At 39.7% G+C, this 26,405-nt stretch overlaps 2 protein-coding genes across 13 annotated transcripts in view; one reads left to right on the top strand and one right to left on the bottom strand.

The window, feature by feature from the left end:
* Nucleotides 1-26,405, bottom strand: part of TRPS1 (transcriptional repressor GATA binding 1) — a 252,814-nt gene that overhangs the window by 199,888 nt on the left and 26,521 nt on the right. For 2 of the 4 annotated variants that reach the window (XM_037892095.2, XM_007066268.4), the window contains exons 2-3: nucleotides 8,103-8,261; nucleotides 4,279-5,207 (exon numbers count right to left, since the gene is read on the bottom strand). In XM_037892095.2, coding sequence (XP_037748023.1) covers nucleotides 4,279-5,207; nucleotides 8,103-8,139 — 966 coding nt within the window. In that variant the 5' untranslated portion in view covers nucleotides 8,140-8,261. The remainder of the gene's footprint in view (nucleotides 1-4,278; nucleotides 5,208-8,102; nucleotides 8,262-26,405) is intronic. The other 2 variants (XM_037892096.2, XM_027828561.3) reach the window with 1 other exon arrangement.
* On the top strand, nucleotides 633-25,412 carry LOC102941516 (actin, cytoplasmic 2). 9 transcript variants are annotated; one of them, XR_006288387.1, is made up of 4 exons: nucleotides 633-644; nucleotides 17,907-17,918; nucleotides 23,836-23,840; nucleotides 25,083-25,412. XR_006288387.1 is itself a non-coding variant. In XM_043539163.1 (4 exons), the coding sequence occupies exon 4, from the start codon at nucleotides 24,062-24,064 to the stop codon at nucleotides 24,620-24,622; it is 561 nt and encodes a 186-aa protein (XP_043395098.1). In that variant the 5' UTR covers nucleotides 633-644; nucleotides 17,907-17,918; nucleotides 23,836-23,840; nucleotides 24,054-24,061; the 3' UTR covers nucleotides 24,623-24,726. The 9 variants fall into 9 exon arrangements, 2 of the variants coding, with proteins under 2 accessions (XP_043395098.1, XP_027684366.2); XR_006288383.1 differs by having other exon boundaries at nucleotides 24,798-25,412; XM_043539163.1 differs by lacking the exon at nucleotides 25,083-25,412 and adding an exon at nucleotides 24,054-24,726.

Below are 26,405 nucleotides of genomic sequence, written 5' to 3'. Positions count from 1 at the left end.
CAAGATACTTTCAAAGCTGGAGGGGGGAAAACAAAGGTTCTCTCAGTCTGTGTGATGCTTTTGCCGGGAACAGAACAGGAATGGAGTCTTAGAACTTAGTAAGTAATCCAGCTAGATATGCGTTAGATTCGGTTTTGTTTAAATGGCTGATAAAATAGCTGTGCTGAATGGAATGGATATTCCTGTTTTTGTGGTCTTTTTGTAACTTAAGGTTTTGCCTAGAGGGATTCTCTGTGTTTTGAATCGAATTACCCTATAAGGTATTTACCATCCTGATTTTACAGAGGTGATTCTTTTACTTTTTCTGCTATTAAAATTCTTCTTTTAAGAACCTGATTGCTTTTTCATTGTTCTTAAGATCCATGGGTTTGGGTGTGTGTTTACCTATGCAAATTGGTGAGGATTTTTATCAAACCTTCCCCAGGAAAGGGGGTGTAGGGTTTGGGGAGGATTTTGGCGGGAAAGACGTTTCCAAGCGGGCTTTTTCCCGGTTATATATCTGTCAGACGCTTGGTGGTGGCAGCAATAAGTCCAAGGGAAAAAGGAAAATAGTTTCTACCTTGGGGAAGTTTTAACCTAAGCTGGTAAAAATAAGCTTAGGAGGTTTTCATGCAGGTCCCCACGTCTGTACCCTAGAGTTCAGAGTGGGGAAGGAATCTTGACAAATACAAAATGGCTACCAAGACTAGTGGAGATTAGCAAAATTAGAGGAGAAATTAATTAAATGGAAATCAGCAAAACTGAGCACTCCATTTATCTCATGGGAAGATATCACTCTGATAACCGCATAAAGCTGAGGAGGCACTTGTCTGGCAAAACAGCAATGTGCTAACAAATGTTTTCTAAAATCCATATTGTATTAATCTCCCAGAAACTGCTCAACAGAATGTACCCAATCCTATAAAACTAGATATATCTCAATGAACTAAAGAAAAAGGGGGGGAGGGACAAAGCATGTAAAAATTGCCTCCCCAAATTACATCTCATCTCTAAAGAAGCCAAAGACATCCCCTCTTCATTAAATATTCTAGACAAGTCAAAGCCTACACAGCAGTAAGACCACAAGGTTCTGTGGTCTGAATTATGTACATCCTTACTTCACAAAATCACTGTGTTTTACAAGAAATAATAAAGGAGTTTGTGTACCTGGACTTGAAGCCATATGTGCACCTGTATTTTGGGGATGAAAGTAGGATAACAAAAACATATTTCTAAAAGGTTGCACAGAGGCAGGTGTTGCTCGTGTGATACGCTTCAAAACAGACTTGATTTTTTTTTCCCCCACAAGCCCTTGCAAACGGACCTAGTCCTTATCAGTCTAAAAACCGATACTGGATTTTTCTCTATTCTCTTTCCTTTTTCTATGGTGCGTGTTGGGGAGGAGGGGATGTTTGTTTTTTGTTTACTGTTTTTTCTAAACAGGCCTTATATACACAGAGTCCAAGAGTCAGTAGCAACCCCCACTGGTGAAACTTTCATATAGCACAAAACCTGACTAATCACCATGAGACAGATTAAATATGTGAGGCTGTGCTAATACCCACCCTCTAGCTTCTGTACCCATCTTCCTTGCCTAAAACATCATAAATCCCTAACTACCTCCATCCTAACAACAACAGAACAGTTTGTTAAGTGCAGTTGCATCAATAAATCAGCCCTTAATCCCATTCCACGAGCATTTCAAATTAATTTTGATTACAGAGGGGTTTGTTGTTTTTTCCTCAGACCATATCAGAATTTTAAGCAGATTGTTTTGATGAACCACTACTATTCATATGCAGTTCCTCTTTCTTAGAATGTAGGAGTCTTTGACTGACAACCAATTTCTAATAAAACAGCATTCAAGCTCTAATTAATACAATTCCATGCTCTTGTATTAGACGTCAACATTTTCCCAAGCCCCTGTGAAACAGACATTGTAGCAACACAAACGTGTGGGTGCAAGGGGGAATTTCAGATGTCCTTTTAGTATGTTTATGAATGTAGCAAAGCTGTTCAGAATTGTGAAGCATGAAAATATTAATCAGTTACATATCTTCTGACATGTTCTGCATCAACATCTGGTGTATGTGCAAGTGATGAAGTATAGTATTTGGCACAGAGGCTTATTTAATCTTCTCTTCCCAAATTGGGCAGAGAAAATCAGCACTCTTTAAAAAGTTAAGTTTCCAGATCCAATTGTTCCTTTAAAATCAGCAGCATTGTATAGGCTGTCTGTTCTATTTTAGAACATGTTTCTGGTCTGAGAAAAGACTGATCTTAACTGATTATCTATGTGCTGTTTCCTAACGCTTTTTGTCTTTCCTGCAGTATCTTACTACCAGGGCTTAGTAGACAAGTATAGTCTAGGTTCAGCTGTTTTACTTCTAGTTCTATCAGTTCAAACTGAGATAGCTCACACATCTGTTTTATTTCTGAAAATACTCCATAGGAAAAGTGTCCAGCTCACTCTAATCAAGCATAAACTTTCCTATAAATAACCAAGGACCTAATGAAATAATTGTTTGGGGAAAATGAAAGAGTGTTTAGAAACTCAAATTCCTCTGTGCTGTATGCCTTAGCTGTCCCTGTCTGAACGTATTCCTGACAGCATGGATCAGTTGCTCTAAGATGCTGTCCCCAGAGTCAGCAAACTGAAACTATAGCAGAAAATCCAGGTATTAACATCATATTACGTGCTAATTATAAACCATCATTTCACATTGACATTATTCACTTCCATCCTCTTTTATCTAAATCACGTATTTGCTTTCTAATCACAGTTTGACAGGAGAGAGCGTCTGACACAAGACAGTGAAGTGATCTTTGAATAAGACAGCAGTTCAAAGACTGTAGCTTTTATGCATAATAACAATCTTGATTTGATTTGCTGTTCCATAAAAAGATTTTGTAGAATTTCACCAAGTGAGAGGAAAAAAAGTTAAGAGCTTAAAAAGCTACAAGTGCTTGAGTAGTGGTGCTGTTTCTAAGTATTCCTTAAGGTGAGATGTTTGCCATCTTGACCTCCTATCTGAATTGTCTCCTTGTAACAACAGTCTCTGCAGGTATTACTAAATATTTCTACTACTGCACTTCTCTCTCTCTCTCTCTTTTTTAAAGTTTCTTGGAATTCTCTCTGGTAATTAGTACCAGGTCAGTCCATCATGTCTGATGTAAACATGCTCCTGAAATTGGGTTGACATTTGAACTCATTTTACTTGCGATCTCTGTTCCTAACTGATCCAATGATTTTTATTCCAAAGTGAATTTGTAGGTCGAAGAGTATACAGGCCTTCTAGTGCTCATCACAGATCATTCATAAAGGGAGTTAAAATATTTTTTTTTAAATCAGTAAAATGTAGATTTTAAGATTATCGGTTTTTACACGAAGGAAATGTTAACATTAATATCTCTGTCTAGGTTCAAATAACTAAAATAGTGGACAACATGAGACAATCTTTTCAATCTATTCTTTATGGTAAGAATGTACGATTTTTATCCTTCGTATTGGACAATGCAGTAGCATCAATGCTAAAAATTAGATCAAAAAATTATTAGCTAAGGCAATAGCCCAACCTTTATATGCATATTAATTTGAACTGCAGTGTGAATATTATTAATGACTGTTACTTTTACAGCCCAATCTTAGTTTCCCATTGTGCAGAAGTATAACCCAGTTGCTCTAGCACTAGATCACTTTAGTGTCCCACTTTCTGTTCTCTAAGACTGCAAGATCAATAAGCAAAGGTTTGACTCCCAGCAGCCAACAGCCACAGACCTATTGTTCCTTTTAATTTGCAGCTACATTCTAGTGTCCATCTGGTTATTTTAAACAGTTATTTTCTTTTTTCTTTTCTCTCTCTGATACAGAGAAGCTTTCACACACGATTACTCTAAGTTGCCTGTTTGCCAACTAAAATCTTTTACTATTCATTATCACAAAGACTAAATTACATACAAGAAAGCCTATGACTGAAAAGCCAGTTACTACTCAACCAGATTTACAGTGAACCTCCAAAAATACTGACTTAATATATCCTGTCCCCTCATAGGCGTAACAATTTTGGTAATTTACAGCAACCAATGGGTAAATAAAACGGTGAATACAATAAGCCTGAATGGATCTAAGGAGTCCTGTGGTTTAAGCAGGCTACATGAGATACTTAAATTATGCTAGTTTATGATGAGGAAGTAGGAGTTGCTTTATAATCACCCGGGGTGCCTATCCCATTCCCCATTTATTTCTTTGCAAGAAGCATGTGTATGAGGAGGCGGCGTAGGGATATGGAAGATACAAACCTGCACATCATAAGTCCCGTTTAGTAAGACAGGTCTTTGGGAATTGATGTCCTGCAGCACTCCTGAAAGCACAGTGCGGTTGACTTTCTGGAAGTCTTTGGAGTGGCTGAACTGCACCATGTTGTGGAGAGCCAAAATTTTAGTGTCAAGCTCCGCATCCTGCCTGGTACGGTTGTGCAGTCCTAGGTGGTACTTGCGGAAGTGTTTGATGAGATCTGTGGGGTCGTTCCCATAGTAACCATAACCACAGATGTTGCATTTGAAGTCCTGAAGCTCTGGAGACAGAGGCGCTGTATCTGGGTTATCATTTGCTGACAAATCTGCTTTTGATTTGTTCGGCCTTAAACCCCCATCTGAAGGCACTTGTGGGTTTTTTGAGGCCACTGGGACCGGACTTGAGCCTTGGCCATCAGTTTGACTGCTTTGCACTTGTACGGTTTCATCTGTAGCTTTTGGCGATGTCTGATGCTCTTTGTCTGTCTCCACTGGATCTCCTGATGGGGTGAAGACCACACCTTGGGTGTCATCTGCATCTGATCTCAGAGGAGACTTCAAGGGCTCACAGATTCCCCCAACAGCTGGAGATGAGAAAGCGAGCATATTTCTGTCTGTCACCTCATCATGAGGAAAGGACAGAACATTTCCTCCCTTATTGTGGCTTTCATAATTGAAGCCAGCCTTTTCACTCAGCACTGAGCTTTTTAAGTCTTTTTTAATGCTGGAAGATGGCTCTTGGATATGCAGGCAAAGATCCTCCTTGTTGTTTAGCTCTGCAGAATCACCCTGGTCAGTGTTTTCTTGCATCTGATCTGCAGAAAATTCTTTTTTCCTTCCAGACTCTTCGTTTTCAGTACCTGTAGACTCAAGGGTCTGTACCTCACCTTCACTAGCAATGTTTCTTAGAGGGGGATTCTTTTTCCGGACCATATCTGCCAAAAAAGAGAGACAAAAAAATATGTAATTATTTGAAATATAGAGTAGATTGTAACCCTGGCATTTTTTCAGCATTCTAAAACCTGAAGAAACAGTTTTTGTCAAACAGATTTTAGCTAGTTAGTCTATGTAGCAAAATGGAAACATTTTGAGTGCACTCAATTACAAAAATTCCTTTAAAATCTGTGAAAATCTAACTTCCATCAGAGTAAGTGAATTAAAGGTTTCATTACCTTTTCTGAAAATAATGGTCAGTTAAAGCCAGCAGGAATTTTATAGAATGTGTTCTTGAAAATCATTTTAGTATACGGAGGGGGATGGAGCCTTTGTGGTCTAATGTGAATACATTGCACAACTAGACAAAGTGTAGTTTAGCAGACATATGCCTACCACACATAGCCAGGAGTACTTGAACAGGCTATTATTTAGATTTAGGTGAGCAAGTTACTTTGAGGTTTTAGGAAAGTTATCTTTCCTAAACAGATATCTGCTGCTTCTTAGCAAAAGCTTCCCCTTTGTACCTTGTAAACTGCAACCTAGATTAACGTGAAATACTAGACTCCAGTCCTGAAAACTATTACTCATGCAAGTAGTCTTATGTGCCACATAGGGAGAGCCAGATTTCAGTAGGACTACAAATGTGAGTAAAGTTTTACAAAACTGAATCCATAAATTTTACTTCACTGTTTTGGTTGATTACAGGTCTATCCAAGAAACACCTGGAGGTGAAGTAGGTCTAACCATCTGAATCTTTTTCTGTATATCTGTTGAATCTTAACTTCAGGCATTACCAGTACTGCCAAGTAGGAAGACATACCTCCCAGGTCTCTATATGGAAACTGTGACCATACAGAAAGTAAGAGGTTAACATTGATGACTTACTGCTAACTGAAAAGGGAATGGTCTGAAAGAACGGTGACTGTGATATATGGGTAGGGTGCCCAACTGCAGATGCACTACATAGGCAATTGTGATTACTCTTGAGGAATTTTTTTAAGATGATACCTTCTTGCACAGTGCATTTATGGGCTCTGGATTAGGATGCTCATCAGCAGCTGCTTTGATCAATTTGTGTTCACACGCTGACTACGTGTAGAAGACAGATGTTCTACAGTATTTTCTATGGTTTTCTTTTTGCCGGTGCTGCACACAATGGTGGTTGTTTTCCCCCTGCCAAATGGTGTGTGGTCTAGTGGCAGCAGACTGCACTAACATACATGAGAGCCAAGCCTGAGACTCAAACTTGATCATCGGCTCCCAGGCGAACAGTGACTGTGAGTGCTACATTACATCTTTCCGTGAGCAGAGGGCCCCCTGGCAATTTTGAGAGCAGTGCTGATGCTTTTCAAATGGTGCCATATCCAGACCTCCTAGAATGTAGGATGATCTTCTCAAAACAATACCTAGAGAAGGGGGGCTGGGGCCAGAGGGAAAAATAAAGGAATCAGCATCTGTGCTTCCTTCTATTTATATCTGCTCCACATGAAAGGGCAGTGTGTACTACACTGTGAAAAAAAGACAACTTCTCATGGAAAATGTTCCCCTTGTGCCTAGGGCTCTGTTGTCTTTGCAGTTGAGCTGATCCACAGGCAGCATTGTCTGCAACGAGACTAAATTGACATGCAGTGCTAACTCATATTACACACATACGGACATTCCGTATGGTCTTAATTGGTTTCTTAACACTCTAGTGCAATTCCTTAATTTAGTAAGCAAACATGCCTGTGAACCAAATGCCTTCTCCTCTTTCAACTGGATCGTAACTGCCAATGCATACATGTGCTGAAAAAATAAATAAATAACACTGGAACAATTAAGTCAGTCACCAGTCAGGACTGTAACAACAGAAAGACTTCTTGATACAGCGAGGGCAGGTTAAGCAATACAGCCCCAATCCCACAAAACATGTAAGCATGTGCCCAACTTGAAGCATCTGGGTAGGCCCATTGACTAATGGTATTACTGCTGTTCTATGGGACTTCTGACATGTTGATGGTTACATATGCTTACATGATTTGCATGATCAGGGTCTATGCTAGGTGTCTTTCTAAATCCATGTTTGCTTGGCACCTGCTTACACAATCTAAACGATCTATAATTTAATCATACTTCCACTGAAACCCATGGGCAAATTAAAAAGGAACATCAATTGCGTTAGGTAAGAAGAAGCCAGAGGTCTAATAAGAGAACATCATGGTGTTTTCTTAGGTCAAAATTAAACAGGGCTGAATTTCTGTTTTTTAATGTTTTTGCAACTGGTTCTTTGGGTAGATAAGGAGAGTTTGGGACCTTGTAATATTCATGTAACTAGAGGGAGACAAAATGAAAGACATTCTAAAAGAATCCCCAGGCACGCAAGAGCACCAAGAAAATTGGGGCTAGAAGCAGCCTTACTAGATAGGACTCCAGATACAGATGTCCTGTGTTCAATCTCAACTTCCATGTCTGTGGGGCCATGTGCATATGTAGGCAACACTGAATACTTCTGCTTAAGGGAGTTTTCCATGCTGTGTTTCATAGTCATTAAAAATATGAAAATTTTCATATAAATAGAAATTGTTCTCAAGCTGTATGCAAGATTATTTTTTTAATATTCTGTGATTTACTTGGTTGGTATTTATTCTAGAGAACCCTTAGAAAAGAAATACTTTTCTTGTTGCTGGAATTCCATCACTATAATTTTTCAGAAAGACATATTATGTAAATAAAAGCACATTTGCAGTACTTTTAAATCAAGGAAACCATCCACTAGCAAGTCTTAAGTTAGATACAGGAAGAATATAGCCACTCAAATTATTATCTCTAAGACAAATAACAGATTGCACAATGTTTTATTGTGTGCCAAGAACTTTTTCAGTTAACATTTTCACTTGAAAAAATGGATCACATACTTGTAAAATCATACCCAGCATTGACTTCATAAGGCATGTGGCTTTAGAGTGCTTTTTACAATTATTAATTCTATTAGTCAACTAGCAGGAGGGCTAATGCAATTGTCTTAGAAGATGCACGGAAGACACAGAAGACATTTTGAGAGCTGATCTGTACATCTGCAAAACAAAACAAAACAAAGGTTTTCCTTCCTAAATTATGCATTCACAATGTTACTTTTACTTAAAAACATTATTATGCCTATTTTATATTCACATGCAACCATCACTGGGCACTATACCAAGAATGGCAGCAAGCTATTCTGTACTTCAGTCAAGCCTGAGAAGTGCTACATCTCTCTCTCTCTCTCTCTCACGCACACACATGCACACAGAGATTGTGCTATCACATTAAATTGCCTCAGATGTCAGTTTCACCCAAGAATGTAAAACAGATGTTGAAATCTAGCTGGAGATGTTGTTTAGCAAAAAAACGCTTTAAATTTTTTTTTTATAAATTAACATATATTCCACATTGCTGGGAACTGTATGGCTTTAAAGGGACTGGTAATTAGATACCAGCTCAGTGGTTCAAATCCAGCCCATGCTGGCAGTGACTGAAAGTCATCATCTATTGGTTGAATACTGTCCCACAATAAAATGAATCTAAGTAGTATTAACTTAGTTGCTAGTGGGCAAGTGTCCATATGACAAAAACATAGTCACAATGACAGAAAAGTTTGTTTGCAGTCTCAGCAAAGAGACTAAGTGCTAAATGTGCATAGAGATTGAACTACCTGCTCATCACTGGAGGTGGTAATCTTTCCACAACAAAGGGAAGATTTAAAGCCTGATCTGAAGCCCTCTGAAATCAAGGAAACTGCCTTCAACAGGCTTTGGATCAGGCCTTTGAGCAAGGTAGTGTGCAGAACTGGGTTTGGGGGTTCTACAAGCCTGTGGCCCTTCATTATTCTATTTTCATGGGGGAGGGGAGGAGTGAGGTAGCCTTGAAAATATAAATTAATGTAAAGTGATCAAATGGGTTCCAAGTTGGTCACTGATTTTTTCCTGAAGGTGATGAGTTGTCTATCTAGGTACTTATATGTCCCCGTATCCATCACAATAGCATCTGAGGCCCTCACAAGTGCTTCTATTTTTAAACCACAGTAATTGTTATTCATGCTTTCCCTGCAAGGGGGGAAGAAAGGAAATTGTTTTTGAGGCTGAACTAAAAACGTTAACGCTGACTCTGGAGGTATGCACTGTCCGTTACCTGGGTCATAACTGTTTTGTGGAAAATCTGTACTCCAGCAACTTTCACCAGCTAGAGATCTTACCAGCTCATTTTAAGAATTTAGAGATCAGGATATTGCAGATACAAGTCATCTTAGTCCAGCTGACAGACTCATGGTTACATTGCTCCGGAACAATGTATTGTTCCCCCTTCCACCTAAAACCTGTTTCCTGTTAAGCTGAATATGTTTATGTCAGTGTGGGTAAATTCACAGATGTATAGATTCCAAGGGAAGGGACCACTGTGCTCATCTAGTCTGACTTTTTGTATAACACTAGCCCTAGAACTTCCCCAACATAATCCCAAGAGCAATCCAATCTTGATTTAAAAATTGCCAGTGATGGAGAATCCACAACCACCCTTAGAAAATTGTTCCAATGGTTAATTACCCTCACTGTTAAACATTCACACCTCATTTCCAGTCTGAAGTTGTCAAACTTCAACTTCCAGCCACTGCATCGTGTTATACCTTTCTCTGCTAGATTGAAGAGCACGTTATCAAATATTTGTTCCCCATAAATGCGACTGCACAGTATTTAACAGGGCAGCTGTATGTCAGAGTAAAAAGCATTCAAAGCAGACAGTACGCTCTCCGTGTAAGATTTAGCTAGAGTCTACCTCTGATATACACACTTTAGTTATGTGATTATTATAAAGGCACTAAACTTCAGGCCAGATTTTATTTGTGTGCTCTTTATATTACAATAACAGATTTGGAAAGATGTGTGAACTTTGTGATATACCAATGACTAGTATGGCATTTGGGGCACAGGTAGATAAGTAGAAGGCAAGTCAATGGGACCTATGAACACTGTGGCTTTAGTTATGCCAGTACATCCTAGAAATTCAAAAGATATTGACATTTAACAGCATGCAGTAAGATCTCTGTGTCAAGGAACAGTGGAAATTATGCTATTCACCGTGTCATACACATACACACATACATAAATTATGCGCGCACACGCACACACACACACACAGAGCTAAAACATCAGACATTGCCAAAACAATGCAGCAAAAGTCAGTAAACTCTCAATGTCCCAGCTTAATATATGCCTAATAGTTACCTACCTCACATAAGTATTGCCAGGCTTAATTAAATAATGGACGTAAAACTCTCTGTGAGCCTCTACTGAAAGCTGCTATATAGCACAAAGTATTATTTCAAAAATCATTACGACCACAAAAAAAGACCTGTGGAATTCCAGCCTGCAATGTCTGATGGGCTTGGAAATGCTCTATTATTAAAAGGAGACTGTCAGACTAATTTTCAAAACATTTTGAACTTTTTTTCCTCATCACAGTTCTGATAACACCTTGATAGCTAGAAAATGAATCTTATCTTTGGAATAGCATACATTTACACTGGTTTGTATTGTTGGGTTCGATAAGAGAGCAGGGGTTTTGGAACTCGTTTGGCATTCTCTTGTAAAGCAAAGAAGAATGACATGTATTTTGATGTCTTCCGACACTCCACCCCACCATGCAGTGGCATGGGAAAATGTTGCTGAGGTTTTCTTTTTCTCTCCCTCATCTCCAAGGGGGTGGGAGAAGATTATTCCACACAAAGATACTACAAACACTGTAGGCTGGGTTTTACTCAAACAAACAAACAAACAAACAACAAAAACACAACAACTTAGAAGTCTTGTTAAAGGTGTTTGTTCTGCCCAACTATATAAAGTCCGAAATGGGCTGAAGCCTTCCTACCTAACAGGCCATTTCTCTCCCTCTTCCTCCTGCTGTAGTTATGATCAATAAGTACTCCCAGGCTGGAAATCCCTAGCCAAAGGAAAGGCAGTTTCCAGTAGGGTGCCCCCCATGAGGACCCCACAACCTTAGAATTTACTTTCCACCCAGTCCATATTCAACAGCCTAAACTGGCAACAATTATGATCAAAAGGTCAACAAAGAGCACCTAGAGAGCATCTATCTTTTATATTTTTGAATCCAAATAAGCACAAAAACTCCTCTCCTTCAGTAGATATTTTGAGTCAAATTCTGCCCTGACATAGGCCCTGTGCCACCCCAATGATTTCTATGGAATTGCACAAGTGTAAATCAGGGCAGCATTTGTCCCATGTTTACATTAAGTGAAGGTTAGGCTAGTATAAATAGCATGTGGGAAATCTCAGGTATTGTCTAAAGCCCCTGGATCTTTGCAATTTCCTTCATGCATACTGCCGCTTTAGTTCTCCTTTAGACTCTCTCACTTAACTGTTGGAAGGGAATTGTTTATAGAATGCAAGTCCCCTCCTCCCTGGGCTTCTCTTCTCTTAAAAGGCTGCAGGGGCGCTGAAGTAGCTCTTCAGGGAAGATGCTACCTATGCCAACAGACGGGCTTTTCCTATGGGTGTAGGCAATCCACCTCCCCGAGAGGCTGTAGCTATGTCAACGAGAGAAGCCCTCCCGTTAACACAGCACTGTCTACAGTGGGAGTTAGGTCAATAAAACTGCGTCACTCAGGGGTGTGGATTTTCCACACCCCTGAGCAATGTAGTTCTACCAACGTAAGATGCTAGCGTAGACCAAGCCTTTGCCTATCACGCCGAGTGAAGGCAGCAATATGCTATGTTTCCTAGCAAGCGTTGCTCTCTTGCTCTCAGAGAGACTGATTAGGAACAATTAACACCTCGTCTTAAGGCTTCACTACTGAGAGGAAAGAGGAGCTTCAGACCTCTTTACATCTGGAATTGAAGCATCGGGCTCTGAACAGAAGGATAGCAGAATAGACTTATTCACAAACAACCCACTGATTCTCAAGAGCACTTCCTTCCTTTTTGTATCAGTGCCCCAAAACATGAAAGAAGGAAGAAAGGCAAGGCAAGACAAGTCATGGCTCTAGCAAAGTCCCCCCCCCAGCTGACTTTTAATATATTAGGGCCTGATCCTACAAATCTGAAATAACATGACCAGTCCTTCGTGTGTGTAACTGCTTTGAATAAATTACAGCTCCTCACATGAGTAAAGATCTGCAGGATCAAACAATTATTTTGTAAAAACTTTTCTGTTCAATGGTCTAAAGAGACTTGCTGTCTTGATACTCTATATTCTGTATGTACCACTTAAATTGTGATTGCATAATCGAGTTAGAAAATTCAGGGCTGCCGATAAATATATAGTTCTTGATGGCAGAAGAGCTACTAAACTACCAAGCTGGATTTCCCTCCCTTTTTCAGGCGCTCCAGTACAAACACCGATCATCCAATTCATTTCTTTACAAAATGTTTCAAACTTTGTTTAAAAAAGAAAAAAGTTACATGCTATGCTGTCTTGTTCATTCCCATTTAAATTTGCTCTCCCTGCATTGATCATTCATGATTCTTGAAAGGTACGTCTTTGACCTCTTAAATCCTGTTGAGGTAGAAAGTGCTATCACCTTCAAACAACTCTCATCAAATAAATCTCCTATTAATTCGCATCATATTAATCGAAAACAATATTTTCTATTAGCATATGCTTCAGAGCACAGAGGACATTAATAGTCCTCTAGCCACTGCACAAAATCTAAGTTTTTCTATGGGATAAAACAGATGCTATTTAGCTTGCTCTTTTCAGAGAATTTAGGAGTGCAGTTTGAAAACATTTTGCTTAAGTCTTTGATCCAAAGCTTGCTCATTACATTTAAAATTTACGATCAGCATAATCCTACATTCAATTTTCAGGTAAAATTCCCACTAAAGTCAAAAGGAGATTTGCCAATCAGGGATGCACAATTGGACCTTTTGTTATCTCCCAGCTAAATGTACAGTAACAAAACTATTACTTTTGTAATTACAAATCTGCCTTACTGTCTTGTATATATTTTGTTTTTAACAATTAAAAGTATTTTTTAACAAGAACTGTTAATTTATCAAGGATGGATATCCCTGAAAAACAGACAGGTTAGCCCTTTCCTTTAGTTCAGCTTTGCACTCTCTTCCAAACATGGATCTTCAAGGGCTTCACAAACACTAATCAATTAAGCCTCACATAACTCTATAAGGTGGACAAAGTAGTAGTATTTCCATTCTACAGATGGGTTAACTGATCGCCAGAGAGGAGAAGTGTCTTGGCCCAATGTCATGCAGCAGGTCAGCAGCAGAGCTAGGAACAGAACCCAGCTCTCCAGAGTCCCAGGCCCATTTCACTCTCCTGTGCATACTTCAGCACAGAGAGTTTCAAGCCAGCACTGGGCAAAAGGCCAACCTCTTGTAATTTAATAAGGTTCAGAAAGAGCACCTCATGGAAAAATCTAAATGCTTCAATTTATCATGACAGTTATGGGATGAACTGGCATTTTATTTGGATGTAAATTAGTCTCCAAAACAGAATAAAAAGGCCATGCTTTCTGAGAATATTGTATCTCTGCTTCTCTGCTCTCAATTTGTTTAAAACCAGCTCTGTGTATTAAAGGTGTTTTAATTTTTATGTGTTGATGTTGCTTTGTGTGCTCCCCAGTCTGTTATTTTACTGCAGAGTAAATCCAAAATGATTGTTCACAGTAGTGAAACAACAGCCTTTGTAACAGCACTTAGCTCCCCCATGGCACGCACAGCCCAGACATCCACACTGAATTTACCGGTTATTTTATTAATTTAGCAAAAAGTAGGTACATTTTATAGAAGCATAGGAATTACCTGACTGGATGAGACCAGAGTTTCTTCTAGTCCAGTATCCTACCTCCAACAGTAGCCAGTGACAGATGCTTCAGAGTAAGGTGCAAGAAACCCTGCAGTGGACAGTTATGAAATAAACTGCCCATAAGAAAAATTTCCTCCTATCACCCAGTAGTTAGACGGTGACTTATTTTCTGAAGCATGAGGATTATATCCCTTACATAACTTTTTTATGTTTTAGTATTTGCTATTATAATTCTGGATATTCTTGACATTCATATAAACCTCTAATACCTTTTTCAGTTCTATTATGATCTAGTCTTCAATGGTATCTTGCGACAATATGTTCCACAGTCTAATTATGTATTGTGTGAAAAAGCATTTCTTTTATCAATTTTGAATTAGCCATATGTAAATTTAACAGAATTTTTCCTTGTTCTTGCATAGAGTGAATAGAAGATTCCAATATACATTCTCTATATGATTCACTGTTTTACATCTTTTTATCATGTTCCTCTCTTGGGTAAGCTATCACAATCTTTTCAAATCTCTCTTCATACAAAAGTTTTTCCAGGTCCCTAATCATTCTCCTTGCCTGTCTCTGAACCCCCTCTAATTCTGTAATATCCTGTATCCTCAAAAGAGTAATTAGATATACAAAATCATAACATAACTGTAAAATTCCCAAATGACAAAGTTAAGATATTTATATTAGTTCAGAAACAGTGTCACATATGAATATAGAAAGAAAGACAGATTCAGGAATTAATTGCACGTCATTTTGAAAAATGTGTTACCCAAAATATTCAGAGATGAGTACAATATATATTCATACATTACTGTGCATATAATAATGTACAAATCTACAAATATTGATGGGCCAAGGGAACAGCAGTAGAATATTAGTAGTCATAACTAAGATTATGGTATATTGCCATTATCGAAAACAATTACAGCTGAGGGCTTTTTTCTTTCAACTTTATATTGCTATTGACCTTAAATTCATTATTTTTCCCCTATTCATCATAAGTTTAACATCATAAAAGATGAGATCCATGACACAGGCCAGGGCAGGGCTGTACAATGCTTTTAAGGCAAGGATGAGAAATTTAAATTTGATACATGAGCCAGTTGTGCATTTCAAATAGGGGAGTCCCATGGCAGGATTGAACAGCGAAGAAGATATTTGCTGATCCCTTTTGGATATATTAAAAGGGAGCAATATGAAAATCAGGCAGGGTAGAACACAGGAGGTTTACAGTAAGCGAGGCAGAGATAATGGGGACATAGACAAGTATTTTTCCCATAGGGATTAAAAGGAAGAAAGGAGATTTTGCTATGGTTTAAGGAACGGCCAGCAAGGTCCAGTGAGAGCATGTATGTGTGAGAGGAAAAGGAGGACTCAAAGATATCACCAAGACTGCACATAAACAGGGAGGAAGGCATTGTCAACAGCAATAGAGGTAAGAGGAAACACACATGGTTCAGGAGATAAGATCTCAATTTTGGCTATATTAAGTCTGAGCTGGTGGCAGGCCATCCAAGATGAAATGAAACAAACAATAACTTCACTCACTTTTTTATCAAGATTACAGAACGTGTGTCAGTCTAAGTGGAAGTCTTGTTCTTTTCAGCCAGGGAATAAGCCCACTTTTCTTGCTCACCCAAAACTCCCTTTAAAGACAATGGGAGTTTGGGGTTTGCAAGTGACGCAGAACTGGACTCGAGAGATCTGGCAGAGGTACTGCACACTGCAATGCAGAGACACAGGGTAGGACCTAGTTCCCAGGCCGTCAGAAATCAGGTATGGATGGGAGTGACTCGTTTGTTCTTTTGGCTTGTGGAACACTATGGGCTGATGGCAAAAGTCCCACAGGCTTCAAAGGGACCGGAATTAAGGCCCATGGCTGCTCCCTGTGCATGTGCCACCTCCTAGTCACAAAAAACAAGCACCAGATGAAATTGCTCACTCAGACAAAACCAAAAGACGCTGAATTGATACGCTGTCTCCAAAATCTGATGAGTTTGGGCATCCAAGAGAGAAAACTGGGAGCCAAAAAATTAAAGCAGCAAAGAAACTCAAAAATAAATTGGAGGAAGCTTTTAGTTAGGGATGGATGAATTGGCACAGATAAAATAAGGCCACACCCAAACTTTTACCCCAAACCCAAACTGAAACAAAACCTTCTGAGGGGAAAGGAAGTAAGGGACGAACGGGATGAGTATTGGCTGAGATTTCATAAAAGTTCAGCTAAATTCAGTTTGAAGACGGGAGTGGAAGAAAGAAACAAACAGGGTATCAAGGGTGGGATTCCTGACAGACCAAAAGTGGAGAGAGGGAGAAGGAGACACAGGGGAGACTGTTCACTTCTGTATCTTTCCTATATCCAGCCTGGACCAGAAGCAGAAATGCCAAAATGCCATGGGAAAGGATATTCTCATGGTATTTTTCCAGCAAAAGCACCAAAAATCTCACAAAACCACCTCTTCTTACAAGATTGCTGACCTCGGCTTGCAGACACAAAATGTATGGATAGGACAAGTGAGGGCAATGGGAGTCAAGCACACTTATATTAGGGCTGACTTTGGTAGCTTGTTTAGGGGGCTTATGCAAACTGAGCTGCACCTTCAAAGCTTCTGATATTCCCCTACTGTGTAGTTTTACTCTTGCCTGAGCATGCTCAAGAGAACTCACATTCAGAGAATGCGGGGAAGGGGCGACAGAAGATTCATTTTTCTATCTGTTCTTTTAAACCAACAAAAATGCAAATCTACAGGCTGAGTAATGTTGGTAAGAATGGACAGCTAATGCTGTACCATGCTTTCCAATTTCCATACGCTAACACTAACTGGAGATATTATTAAATCTATAAGTTATTTTGATGCTTTGATCACCAAATTGAACATATATATATAATGGCTCTAGATACACAAAGTTTACAAAACTATTAAGTTTCCCTATTCCAATTATTTCCCCCATATGCTGGGAGTTAACATATATCCCATAGCCATACATTCCCATCACAGACTGTTTTATTTCATAATAGATTTAAGAATTTAGATTTTTTTTAAATGGGATATGTTTGGCAATCAATATAAAGATTTTCTAGCCATTTGGAATGAATTGTCTATTAACTCTGATCTTGCTATGGCAATGCCTGATACGATTTTCAGCTCTATTTGATTTGGGTGTCAAGTAAGGAGGGAGGCCTGTTCAGCATTATATTATACAATTTTATATTTTATGTCCCTTGTGAAATGTACTCTACGTTAATACAAATAAGTCAGATTCTGCTTTTGCAGTGGGCCCAAATGACCCAACTCTCCCTTGTGACTGGGGGACAACAGCAGCTGCAGAAACACAACAAAAAATTGGTTTGTGTGTTCCCTACATAAAACAGCAGTTATGCCTAATCAAGAAAGCTTGGCCATTTGTCAGAAATTAGAGAGCTGACATTGGAACCCAATATTAGTTTTAGCCAAGATATTGGTGAGCTACCTTGCATTTGGGATCAGCATTATCGACTGGAAAACAATTTCCATTGTAGCACATATCACAAAGCACCCATACTAACGCCAAAAAAACAGAGCCACTTTCTTAAAGAAACACAGGAGTCAAAGGGAATAGAAATGTGTTCACTGTTAGGTGGTTTCTCCCTAATCAGTGTTAAATCAGTAACATACTTTTGGGGGGAAGGCAGGGAGGCATACAGCCATGGTAATTTTTGGTTATGAAGATGCTTCACGACAGAGAAGAATTTTTGAGGAGGTGAAGAAGTGGGTGCCCTCCTCAGGGTTAAATAGAGTGTGTGTTTTCAATACAGTATATAATTTCTGAAGCACCATTTTGGTTCTTCTGGGGAAGCAAAGCAAACACAGACTCTTAAAAACTCTGCTGTAAACATGTGATATGGTTATTACAGTGGCTTCAAGCAGTGTGCTCTTGTGTCCATCTTCCAATGGCAAGTGATGCCAACTTCAGCTTACTGATTGCTGGAAGAATATATAGAGTGGAAAAAAAAAGTGTTTCTGAATCGGTTTCTGCCCAACTCCCACATGAACTTTCCATGGGAAAATCTCATAATACTGAAGTAAGTGATTTTATGAATCTAGCTTTTAGCTCTTGATAGAAGATTTCTGACTCCTGGCTTTGATTCTTTATTGCATGAAGGGGTATAGTGCCAAAAGTCCTCACATTACCCTCTACAATACAGAACTTTAATTTAAACCCTGGTAATCTGCCAAGATCATAAAACAGATACAAAGAAGTTTTAAAAATTGATTTAAAGTATTGATTTCTCTGAGAGCTAAATATGTTATTTCCACAAATGTAAAGACAACACAGGTTGCAAAATCCACACTGCAATATATATATACACACACATAACATTACCACCACTGGTGCTTACTGACTCGGGTTGAGGTTTATAGTGGAAAACTGTAGTCCAATGAGCACAGAGAGACCAAAATTGGACATAATTATGTCCACTGGAGGACACTTTTTCAATCCAAGGAGACTAGCTATAACTATAGTCCATCAACAGCAGTTCTATGTACTTCATGTTGTGTGTGTGTGTATATATATAAAATCATTTCCTTTAAATGGTTGAGCAGAACAAACACCACCTTTCACCCCTCCTTATGCCCTACCTCTCACAAAAAAACCTCTCCACACACAGCAATCCTTGCCACTCTGTTCCATTCTCCCTCCTTAGGGTTGTCTTCTTGCCTCATAGAATCTCAGGGTTGAAAGGGACCTCAGGAGGTCATCTAGTCCAACCCCCTGCTCAAAGCAGGACCAATCCCCAATTTTTGGCCCAGATCCCCAAATGGCCCCCTCAAGGACTGAACTCACAACCCTAGGTTCAGCAGGCGAACGCTCAAAGCACTGAGCTATCCCTCCTCCCCACCTAGTTCAGTACCTCCCCAGATTGATATAAGGGTGATCCAATTGCACTGGGGTGTATCTCACAAATACGGCAAGTGACTTACTAACGCAATTTCTAGGTTCGCTGGCCCCTTCAGTCTCAGAAAACCCTGAAAATTATTTGCATAGGCTACAACAGCACCTCCTTTGAAGTAGCGTTGCAACTCGTGCAAAGGAATTTGGGATGTACCCGAAGATCCAGGCTACAAATTAACTCAGTCAATTAGGTGGAGAAGCTGAGTTCAGCATAGATGCGACAAGATAGCAGCTGAACTACAAGAACTGCCAAATGCAATTCGGTTGAGTGAGGCTCCGTCATGTCATCCTGAGCAGACAGGTGCCAGCCATTCAATAATCTTTCGTTGTCTGCACTCTGCCCACTAATCCCTCTCTGATGGGACTACTTCTAAATTTTCCAAATCTCTGGGCACTTTCAAACAGCTACCATTTTTTTAAGAACTTGACAGAAAAAAGGTCTCATCCCCACAACAATGTGCAGGTAAAGGACGGGCAATAATTAGTCCTGTAATACTTACAGCTGATAAACCATGCGGCCTGAATATGTGATCTTTACACCATTAGAAATGAAAAGAGAGAGTCCAACTTCTAGAATTGTTTGGTTAACTGGCAGAGGACCTTAAATCTGTGATATTTTATCTATAGAAATTTTACTTCATAACAGTTACAATACTTTTTTGTGATTAGTTTTAGCTATAATTTTCTTCTCCCTCCTGACCTGGTACAGCTGGATTCATGCATTCATTACAAGCAAAGAGAGATGAAAACTGGACTAACTGAATTTAAATATTATGCACAGAGAGAATAAATAATAGTGTAGCACAAAGGGATTGGGAACTACCATCATCACTCATCTGTGGTTTCTCCATTTGTGAATAATATGAACAGCCTAAATTCATGCTGATAAAATCTTAATGCCATAAGACACCTGTGTGTAAGTGTGTAAGACACGAGAGTGTAAGCGCATACATAAATTTATCACATAGAGAGATTAAATATACATACACACGGTAGTCACAAAAGTGCAGTCTGCATGAGTGCTGTGTATGATATTCTGGTCTCCTGCACAACCACTCCTGTGAGAATCTACTGCACCCACCAAAAGACGGGTGGAGATTTTTTTCCCCCCAAAAGACTTCTCTCTCTATCATACATGAACCACACAATTCCCAGGCAGGCTTTAATACACTAGACAAAAAAAGGAGCCCCTATGGTCCTAAAAGCTATAGTATTATGTTTGGATTTCTATTAACCTGCCTTTGAATGACAGTAGCTCTGGCATCTTCCCTTAACCTTATCCAATGAAGTTCAAGAGATTTGAACAGTTCAACATCTGTGGCCAGGAAGCTTGCTATTAAGATTCACGCTAGATGCATGCTGATGCACGTATGCATAGCCATGTATTGTTCCCATTGTGCCTGCTAACAAGGTGGTATTCTTGCTTCAATAATGCCAATCAAATATAGGGTTAGATGGTTAGCCTGCAGAACACTTGAGGTGCTATCTCCACTGCAGGAAGTTCTCTTCTTTGTGACAGCTCCGCCATGTTGAGCTGTCTGCTTATACTTACACCTGATCTTGTGTGTAGAATTATCTGAATAGCAGAGAAGACAACATAAGGTTTGCAGGGACTTGAAGCTCAATTATAGACAGAAATACTGCAGTGATTTCCTGGGAAACTTATTAAAAACCACATGGTGTGGCAACAGAAAAAACATATGCACCGCAATAGGCCGACTGACAGTGTGCAAGAGTAAGCCCATGGCAGGCAATGAAATCAAGATCTACCAAAACCCCAAAATGAGTAGTGCGTTTGCCCAAAGTTTCATAATTCTCAGCTCATACTCTGTTTGGAGTTTGATACCCTTCTCAAGAAGTATATGCGAGGGGGGAGGAAAGCACTGCACATGTTGATCTTGCACATTACATACAGCACAGGAAAGGATAACAAAAGACAGATCCCTTTCATTTTAGCCATAGACTTGTCAGGGTAAGGGTTTGCGTGAGGTCTAGAATTTTTATTTGTGTTTCAAATACACGTGTTTAATTGTACTTGTAGGGCTTCACGGCTAACATGTGTAATCCTCTTTACAAGCAAACAGCTGTTAATCAGCCTTTGAAAGTCTTCCCAGGGCCATATTCCCATTCTATCGTGTTTTTACAATACCATATTCATGCTCACGTCAGACCCTGAACTGGTCAAAAAGAAGTCATGTCTCCTTCTCCTGGGGCCGGTGAGCGAACGCTATAATGCAACCTCAAGAAGTGAAGAAGTGTCATTAATTTAGGAATCAGGATTAGACAAATGGTCAACATACTGTGCAAGCTCATACAGCAAAACTGTACTGAATAACTGTGAAGTCCGGATTAACAGAACCCACAAGAAAGCACTAGACAGCGGTTTCCTTACACCTTCGCTGCACTGCTTCCTGTAACTATAAATATTCAAGGGTTAACAAAAGTGGGAAAGTAATGAAAACACTCAGAAAGAAAACCAGTTTTAAGACATTAGTCAACAATGCTGTACAGGGCTTCAGTGTGTGCTGTGTGCACAGCTCTACAGTCACATCCTAGCAATGCAGAGTTCCAGAAGTTTGGTCTCTGCATTTCAATCAGTTTGCAATCTGTGCAGGAGCTCCAGTGCTGGGTGCAACACATTGTTTGTGTCTTGCCTAGGCTTCCTGAGAGCATTCTGAGCTTTCCTGAAATGAAGGGCACACTTCTCTCTGGTTTGGTCTGCAGTTGCTTTTTTTTCTTGCTTTTTTTCATTTCATTTTTATGCTTTCATAAAATATAATTTAATTACAAAAAGAAGGACGGGCCAGTGGTTATGGCACTAGTCGAAGACTCTGGAAACCTGCATTCCACCACACACCCTGTTCCACCACAGACTTCCTGGGTGACTTTGAGCTTCTTTTAGCCTCTCTGTGCCTCAAATTCCTATCTGTAAAATGGGGATAACAGCACTGCCCTACCTCACCGAATCTAAATTCAAGTCTAAATGCATTGAAAGATTGTGAGGTGCTCAGACACTCCAATAATGCGGGCGATATGCACCCCTAAGATAGAAAGATTTTTTTCTAAAACGAGCTCCCACTCCTGGAATATATGGTTTGTGTAATATCCACTATGGCACATGATAAACCAAGGATTAACTCTCCCCTTATTCAAATTCCTACTTCTGTGAGGCCTACTAACGTTAGTCCACCACACATAGAAATATTCTCATGCTACAGCTCACTTCATCGTGAAAGCTTATGCTTAAATTTGTTAGTCTCTAAGGTGCCACAAGTCCTCCTTTTCTTTTTGCGAATACAGACTAACACGGCTGCTACCCTGAAACCTTTCACAACATTGTGTCATTTTCTTAGAGCCCAAGCTCCTGGAGTCAAATGATTATAGGAGAGTGACAACTTTCAATTAAAAAAAAAAAGTCTCTAGACTGCAGTGTCACACAGGAAAGCTTGAAAACAAACACTGAAGATTCACAACCCAGAGGGCAAATAAAGACAATTCCAAAAATTATTTTTTAAGTCTCATCATTATTAAGACAAATTTCATGATTTTCTGAGTGGGGCTGACTCTAATTTTTGAATGGTTGGAGTCAGTAACACAGTTATGCCATATATATCAACTCTTCTCACCACTAAAATGATCATACATAGCATTTTATAGCACTAGGTGCACCCAAAGTGCTGTACAGGCATTAACCAATTAACCCTCACAACTCTCCTGAGAGGTAGGTAGGTAAGTGTTATTATCCCCATTTTACAGATGAGGAAACTGAGGCAGGAAGGTGAACTAATTTACCCAAGACTACCAGTCTAGGTGTAGAACAGCCCTGTGCTCCTAACTCGCCACCCCACTGCCATTCATAGACAAAACAAACAAACCCCACTGCTTTGTAATACTCAGCCAGTTTTTTTTGTTGTCGAATTGTGCTGCCTGTCTGTTTCAACTGTAAGCTCTTGAGGGAAGAGGCCATGTCTTCCTCTGTGTTTTGCAAAGCACTAATTATGTTTTGATGTCCAATAAATAAAAACAATGTTTTAGATAAACCATATTGGAAGCTTTGCCATCTATATTATACATGCCCTCCCCACTACCACTCCCAAACAAAAACTTTCTCTTAATTTGATACAGCTACATTTGGGGCATCTAACAAAACGGATACATAAACCAGTTTGAGCAGAGTGGCACACTGCACAGAATTTCCGCAACAGTTCGAAACAGAACAAACACATACTTTCCTCCAGTGTGTACAACCCTGCCATTCTTTTATAGTAATACATACGCAAAACGTTTTTTCTTAAGCGTTAAGTGGCAATAATTTTTTCTATTTTTTTTCTGAGTTACTTTTTGCATCTCCGGTCAAGCAACTAGCCTCAAGAGACCAATCTTTCCACTACGGTGAAGGAAATATAATCACATATAATTTTTTTTTCATCTGTAACATTATAGGTATCACATTGAAAGCTTGTGTTAAGAACAAGATCCACAAATTTAGACTTGCCAGCTTTGCTCACTAGTGTGAGTAAGTTGCATCATCTGTGTATGTGTATATGACACACTCAGCACAGCTCTTGCAAATCTCTATTTTTTATAAAGGCAAGTTAGTACTGGACTGCTAGTTCTTTACTCTTCTACTTATGCACAGAAGATATATAGCACACAGCACTTCAATCTTCCTCTCATTGCCCTGCCAATGCACCTCAACTAAAGCTAGTTCAACAATGGGAAAAATGTGAGGATTTTTTAAAACGTGAAAATATTTGAATAAATTATTTAACTGACATTATCTGACCTCGGTCATGACTTGGACAGACCATGTCTAGAGACAGTAAGTTTAGTTTCCTATCCACTTCACACCGGCCACTAAACAGATACCAAGTGACTTCTGGTCACCAACAAACAAAGCTGATGTTCAGCCAGAGGCAAGGGCCTGATCCAAAGTCCAGTGAAGTCAATGGAAGCCTTGGAGATAAAAAAACTGTGAAATCCCGGCCCCATTAAAGTCAATGGGACTTTTGCCACTGACTTCAATGGAGCCAGGATCCTACCTGCCTCTCAATACCAAGGTTACGCTCTGCCCCACACCATCCTGTGTCTAGACTTAGCTGGCCGAGACCTGACAGACTACCTCATGAAGATTCTGACAGAAAGAGGCTACAGCTTCACCACAACAGCTGAAAGGGAAGTTGTACGTGACATAAAGAAAAAGCTGTGCTACGTTGCACTGGATTTCGAACAGGAGATGGCCACTGCTGCTTCATCTTCCTCCCTGGAGAAAAGCTACGAACTGCCTGATGGTCAGGTGATCACCACTGGCAATGAGAGGTTCAGGTGTCCAGAGGCCCTCTTCCAACCATTTTTCCTGGGTATGGAATCCTGTGGCATTCCTGAGATCACTTTCAACTCTATCATGAAGTGCAATGTAGATATTCGAAAGGACCTGTATGCCAACACAATATTGTCTGGGGGTACCACAATGTACCCTGGAATTGCTGACAGAATGCAAAAGGAAATCACAGCTCTGGCACCCAGTACAATGAAAATTAAGATTATTGCTCCACCTGAACGTAAATACTCTGTCTGGATTGGTGGTTCCATCCTGGCTTCCCTCTCTACCTTCCAGCAGATGTGGATCAGCAAGCAGGAATATTTTGAGTCTGGCCCATCCATGGTCCACCGTAAATGCTTCTAAATGGACTGCTAGCAGATGCACAGCATTTGCTGCATGAATTTTCACTAGTATGTGTTTGCCTGGGCAAATTTATACACTTCATGCTAGCCTCACAAAACTGGAATTAAGGCTTCTTTTAAAAGAAACTTGCCCTTGGAAAGTCTGTGACTGAGACAAACATTGCTGTTGGATTGAGCTGTCACTGATTTGACCCTGTATTCAAGTTAACTGGTCCCTTGGTGTACATTTTAGCATAATACCCTGTACATATCTGATCTAAAACTTGGTACAGGTGCCATCACTCCTGTGACAAAATGCTAGGGTTAACTTGTATTTGTGGAAGAGAATCTGCCTGTGACACTAGTTCTGGTAGCTGGCTAGTATTGATTAATGGCACCTCACTTAAACTCTGCAGGGCTTGAGACTGATTTGTACAGGGTATTTGAGGTCAGACTTCCAATACCCAAAGCGAGGCTGGTAGGAGGAGTTCATCAAAGAACTTACTCCTGTTGCTGCCGTTCTAGTAAGGCTGGAAAACATTACATCCAAGCCTTATGAACCAGTTTTCATTTTCTTACCCCTCCTGTATCCCAGCAGAACATCCTTGGGGCAAAAGTTACTCAACTTGAGTTGCTGCAACTTTGCATTTACACATGTAAATTTTACACCAAGTTTAATTTATGTAAGATTTTTGTATGTTGCCTTAATGTTCTCACATGACAGCAGAAAACCAAAATCTGTAAGTCATCCTGAAGTTGAGAAATTATAATGCCCAATATATCATTGTGTAAGGGAAAATAAAGCGATGCAGTTAAAAAAATAAAAATACCAAGGTCCTGAGCTATCCAGTTTCACTGGGCTTTTGCAATACATTGCTTGTTCAACAGAATTTAGTAAGCTGACAGAGAGGAGGGACAGGGATGACAGCTGGTGGCTCAGCAGAGGAGTCTTGATGTATGTGGACTGATAAAATCTTGATGATTCTTTAAATGCTTATAGTACATTTCATTTTGAACTGGTCAACTTTCACACTGTTTCTTCAGGTTACAGTTTTGTAAACACTATGATCACTTGTTATGAGGTTCTTTCCTTCAAAAGTGACAGAAATATACAGGTTTCAAAGTAGCAGCCGTGTTAGTCTGTATCCACAAAAAGAAAAAGAGGACTTGTGGCACCTTAGAGACTAACCAATTTATTTGAGCATAAGCTTTCGTGAGCTACAGCTCACTTCATCAGATATACAGCTATTGCTCTTTCTTTCTGCTGCACTGATATCAATTAAAAATATTCATTTGTGATATATTTTTCTTAATAACCAATGCTTTTAGCTTCGGTGGGATTTTTTTGGCATCTCATTTCGCTACATGGAGATATTTTTAATATGTGGGGTGACGGTCTGTTTTTTTAGCACTTGTGAAAGATACTGACACTCAAGACCTCCGCATGCAGAATAGGTACAGCACAGGTCACAAGGTCTGAAGATTGAAAGACAGCTTATTGACAATTCTTGGCCTCTCTGCTGAGATGGCCAACCAAGTCGTCGCTGGGAGCCAGCTAGAGTGCGGTTATTGGACTGTGGGCACATCTGACAGCAATGGAATCAAGACTGTCCAACAGTCATCATGTGGCAATCACTTGTCATCAATAAGATATGAAAATGTTAGATTTGAACCTAGTGGTAGCAAAGCTCTGTACCCTACCATGAAGCATTGTTCAGCATGTATTCATTCCAACTAGGGTCTCACTGTCTGTCTTCGTAAATTCTCAAGGACTCTCAGGCAGATCTGAAATTATATCAGGGCTC

The sequence above is a fragment of the Chelonia mydas genome, chromosome 2 (genome assembly GCF_015237465.2).
Source record: "Chelonia mydas isolate rCheMyd1 chromosome 2, rCheMyd1.pri.v2, whole genome shotgun sequence".
NCBI classification, from domain to species: domain Eukaryota; kingdom Metazoa; phylum Chordata; order Testudines; family Cheloniidae; genus Chelonia; species Chelonia mydas.
This window is presented reverse-complemented; position numbering and strand designations above follow the sequence as displayed.